The sequence below is a fragment of the Gekko japonicus genome, unplaced genomic scaffold, assembly GCF_001447785.1.
Source record: "Gekko japonicus isolate JY-2015 unplaced genomic scaffold, Gekko_japonicus_V1.1 scaffold561, whole genome shotgun sequence".
Classification (NCBI taxonomy): Eukaryota; Metazoa; Chordata; class Lepidosauria; order Squamata; family Gekkonidae; genus Gekko; species Gekko japonicus.
Window position 1 is genome coordinate 344,880 of NW_015162496.1, and position 4,867 is coordinate 349,746.

The 4,867-nt window shown below is 52.0% G+C and overlaps 1 protein-coding gene across 1 annotated transcript in view; it reads left to right on the top strand.

Moving 5' to 3' along the window:
• DYSF (dysferlin) overlaps positions 1-4,584 on the top strand; it is a 287,816-nt gene extending 283,232 nt beyond the window's left edge. Inside the window, exon 56 of the mRNA XM_015406074.1 lies at positions 3,815-4,584. Coding sequence (XP_015261560.1) covers positions 3,815-3,853 — 39 coding nt within the window. The 3' untranslated portion in view covers positions 3,854-4,584. The remainder of the gene's footprint in view (positions 1-3,814) is intronic.
• Positions 4,585-4,867: the final 283 nt, after the last annotated feature.

Here is a 4,867-nt window from a genome sequence, read left to right on the forward strand (position 1 = left end):
AGAGTGGAATTATGTAATGTAAAAGAATGGGGGAGGGGGGTTTCAAGGGCAGTTCTTGAGACAGCTCTCTCAGCCTCGCCTACCTCACAGGGTGTCTGTTGTGGGGAGGGGGAGGGAAAGGAGACTGTCAGCCGCTCTGAGACACCTTTGGGTAGTGAAGGGCCATGGGGTATAAATCCAATCTCTTCCTCCTCCTCCTCCTCCGGTTTGGTGTAGAGCCAGTTGGGTGTCGTGGTTAAGTATGCGGACTCTAATCTGGGAGAACCGGGTTTGATTCCCCACTCCTCCACTTGCACCTGGCTGGATGACCTTGGGCAAGCTGTGGTTCTGATAAGAGCTGTCCTTGAAAAAGAGCAGTTTCTCGCAGAGCTCTCTCAGCCCCTCCTACCTCCCAGGGTGTCTGTTGTGGGGAGGGGAAGGGAAAGGAGTTTGTCAGCCGCTCTGAGACTCCCTTGGATAGTGAAGGGCGGGGTATAAACCCAATCTTTTCTCTTCTTCTCTTCTTCTTAAGAATCCAACACATCACAAGGGAGGCTGTTCTAGTGTTAAATGCAATGCACCGTTGGGAAGGTCTTCCTCAAATTTAGCCGAAGCCTCCGTTGATGTAGTTTATAGCCATTAGCCTGGGTCCAGTCCAGCGATGAAGAGAGGACAGAACTGCTCGAATCCTGCTCGGCCTCAGTCTTGCCTTGCAGTGGAAACGGCACTTAGCCTGGTAGAGAGAGAGAGAGAGAGTGGTGCAGCCCAGGGTAGACAGAGGGACGGGACATAGTTCCCTTTTATGAAATTAAGTCCTCAGGGCCAGATACATCACATTCAAAGGTGCTGAAGGAACTTGCTGATGTAATCTTGGTAGCTGTGAGTTTCCTACGTTGTGTGGGGGGTTGGGCTAGATGACCCTTGAGGTACCTTCCATCTCTATGTTTCCGTGTCTCAGTTTCTTCTCAGAGGCTTGGGAGTCTTCCTCGGTTTGTTCACCCACCACCAAGGTTGAGTCAGCTACAAACCCATGCAAACATAACTCAGAAGTCCCAAAAGGTTCATACAGCAGAAGTAGAAAAGAGCAAGAGTCCAGTTGTACCGGTTTGGTGTCGTGGTTGAGTGCGCGGACTCTAATCTGGGAGAACCGGGTTTGATTCCCCACTCCTCCACATGCAGCTGCTGGATGACCTTGGGCGACCCGCAATTCTGTCAGAGCTGTTCTCTCAAGGGCAGTCCTCGAAAGGGTTCCCTCAGCCCCGCCTACCTCCCAGGGTGTCTGTTGTGGGGAGGGGAAGGGAAGGGAGTTTGTAAGCCACTCAGACTCCGAGTGAAGGGCGGGGGATAAATCTGATCTCCTCCTCCTCCTCCTCCTCCTCCTCCTCCCCTCCTCCTCCTCCTGGACTAACAAACTTTGCAGCAGGGTGTGAGCTTTTGTGAGGCACTGCTCACTTCTTCCGATATCTCATACCCTCACAAAAGCTCCTCGGCCACAAATTGTGTTAGGCCTTAAGGTTATCCCGAGCTCTTGCCCTTTTCTACTGCTACAGACAGACTAACATGGCTATTATCCATCTTGATCATACAAGCAGAGATCATTCCGTAGAAAAAGAGGTGCAGGAGCGCATTAAATTGAGGGGGGGGGGACATGCAGATCTGTCCTGGCAGAGGAGGGAGAGCTTGTACCTCAATAGAACTTGGTCTCAAAGATGCCACTGGACTGTTTTGGACCGGGGGGATGGGGGGGAGCTTTGCAAGTTACCTGGCTGCTTCTTGCTCTGACTGAGGGCTGCTGGGAGCAGGGGGTGGGGCTTGTTGCATGTGCCCACCCCCTGGCCTCTTTACTGCCAGAGCTCCACTCCTGTGTGCTCCTGCAGGAAGTGACCCCTGACAGGTCATGTTTAAGCACAGCCTTACATATTAAATTATCACAAACATTTGCTAAAAAATAAAATCAAAGTCCAGTCTGTCAAAATGTCTCCGAGGCTTGATCACAAAGGTTTGATGGCAATGCAATAAATTTTGTGACTCCTTTTGTAGTTCTCTTATCAGACCCCAGTGCCACGTTTCAGTTGGGGTCAGATCCACGTGTCACTGGATCTTGTGCTCTTGTGATCCAATAGCAGTTATTGGCAACTGGATTGCCTTTTTATTTTTTTTATTTATCAAATTTATACCCCGCCCCTCCCCGCAAAGCAGGCTCAGGGCGGCTTCCATAGAGACATAAATACAGCTTAAAATCATACAATTATATAAAACACCACAATAAAACCAATATAAACACGAAGTGCTTAGGGGTTAGGAGCGGTATATAAATCAAATGTTAAATAAATAAATAAAAAATCAGAGGGATTCCCACTGCCCAGATGTTCTCCGATGTTTCTGCTCGTAATCAGCTGGATGTTAGACCCACGGACCAGGGCTCTGCGGTAGCAGCGGCTGCTAATTGAATGCCTGGCAGAAGAGCTCCGTCTTGCCGGCCCTGCGGAACTGAGGAAGGTCCCGCAGGGCCTTGATCTCCTCCGGGAGCTCATTCCACCAGGTAGGGGCCACCACTGAAAAGGCCCCGGCCCTGGTAGTAGCTAGCCTGCCCTCCCTCGGCCCTGGTAGTAGCTAGCCTTGGCCACAGGAGAATCTGGTTGCAAATGGTAGTTATGGCACAGTGGCTCAGAGCATCTGCTCTGCATGCAAGAGGTCCCAGCTTCATTCCCTTACTCTGCCTGAGACCCTGGAGAGCCCCTGCCAGTCTGAGTTGACAACGCTGACCTGGGTGGGTCAATTGATGGGGAGAGCCTCCCCTGCCACAAATTTGGTTAGTCTTGAAGGTGCTCCTGGACTCTGGGTCTTTTCTACTGCTACGGACAGACTGACACAGCCACCTGTCTTGATCGGTCTCCATGGAAGGCACCACACTTAGTTGTACAGAACTGAAATCCATTGACCTTGTGAAGAAACTCGCACAGGTAACCAACAGATATCATCTTTCTCACCGAAGACGGTACCTGAAGAAGTGAGCGGCGACTCACGTAAGCTCCTCCCCTGCTACATATTTTGTTAGTCTTTGGTGCTCCTGGACTCTTGCTCTTTTCTACTTGAAACATACTGGATTCAAGATGTGTATAGCGATCTGCTCGTAGTTTATTAGTGATTTCAGCTTTAGAAGAAGAAGAAGAGATTGGATTCATACCCGGCCCTTCACTTGGAGTCTCAGAGCGGTTTACAAACTCCTTTCCCTTCCCCTCCCCACCACAGACAGACGCCCTGTGAGGTGGGTGGGGCTGAGAGAACTCTGACAGAGACTGCTCTTTCAGGAACAGTTGTGCCAGAGCTTGTGACTGACCCAAGGTCACATCAGCAGGTGCAAGTGGAGGAGTGGGGAATCCAACCCGGTTCTCCCAGATTAGAGTACGCACACTTAACCACTACACCAAACTGGCTCTCTAAGACAACTCTAGCAGGGCCGGAGCCCCGCTTATATGCATGCAAAACACCCACCCACCACACACACACACACACACACACACACACACACACACACACACTCCCTGTGATAGGCTATTTTACAAAACATTACTACTAGATTGGCTTATTCCAGAGTCCTGGTTGGCTATTGTTCTTGTGCTCCAAGCTCAGCCAGTCTCTGGAGTGATTCAATCCCAGTACATAACACGACTGATTCAGGATAATGCGGCTTCATGTGTTCACAGCAAGACCATAAGATCCAAAGGTGCATGGACGCAGCCTTGGGCACCCCCGAGAAGAGTATCATGCGCCTGTTTGTCTGAACTTGCTTCTAACCCCTCGGTCCTCCTTGTCTTGTCTCCCCGCCCTGCAGAACTACGCTGCTATGAAGCTCGTGAAGCCTTTCAGCTGAGCCAGCACTGACCCGAGACGACAGCAGCGCGAGAAGCGCCAGGCCTGCCCGTTATGCCGGCTGCACAGTGCCTTCCCCGTCCTCCCGTAGCAACACCCGTGCCACGTGAAAAGAGAAGGCCCTGCCCTCGTCTGCCCTCTGTCCCCAAGGAACTGCTGCTCAGGTGACCTGGCTGAATCCGTGCACCAGACCCCGGCTTCCCTTCCCACCGTCCTTTCTCCATGCTCAGACTTGGCTGTTGGCTTGTCCTCAGAGGCAGATGGTTGGCTCTGTCCCCCTCTCATGAGTGTAAAGGGGTGTTGCCTGGAAGAAAACTGGAGTCGCCCCCCCAAAGTGGCCACATCCACACAGCATTCCTTCTGCAGACTTCAGGGGGGGGGGGATTCTGGTCTTCTGCAAAGAAGCCCTTGACAGCCGCCAAGCCCTGCCTTGTGAAGAAGGGGGTGTGTGGATCCAGCCGTCAGGACTCTTTCTCTCTCTCCCCCAAGTGGAATCGCATCGCATCACTCCAATCATGTTGTTTGGTGGGGGATGCGGAATGGAGGTGGGGGAGAGAGCGTCTTCTGAGATGGAATTTGCTAGGACGTGTGTGTGTGAGATAGGAAAAGAAAGCGTGCCCCCCTCTTCTGTTTTGCTTGTGTGCAAATCTGTGTAAGTACATCAATGCTGTTAAGTCGAACCCGACTTATGGCAACCCCAGCAAGGAGCTTTCAAGGCGAGGGCAAAGCAGAGGCGGTTTGCCATGGCCTTCATCTGCAGAGCCTTCCTTGGTGGTCTCTCATCCAAGCCTTATAGTGACCCCAGCAAGGAGCTTCTTCTGCAGAACCTTCCTTGGTGGCCTTTGGCAACCCCAGGGAGGGGCTTTCAAGGCAAGTGCAAAGCAGTGGCAGTTTGCCATGGCCTTCCTCTGCAGAGCCTTCCTTGGTGGTCTCTCATCCAAGCCTTATGGCGACCCTAGCGAGGGGTTTTCGAGGCAAGTAGAAAGGAGAGGAGGTTTGCCATTGCCTCCCTCTG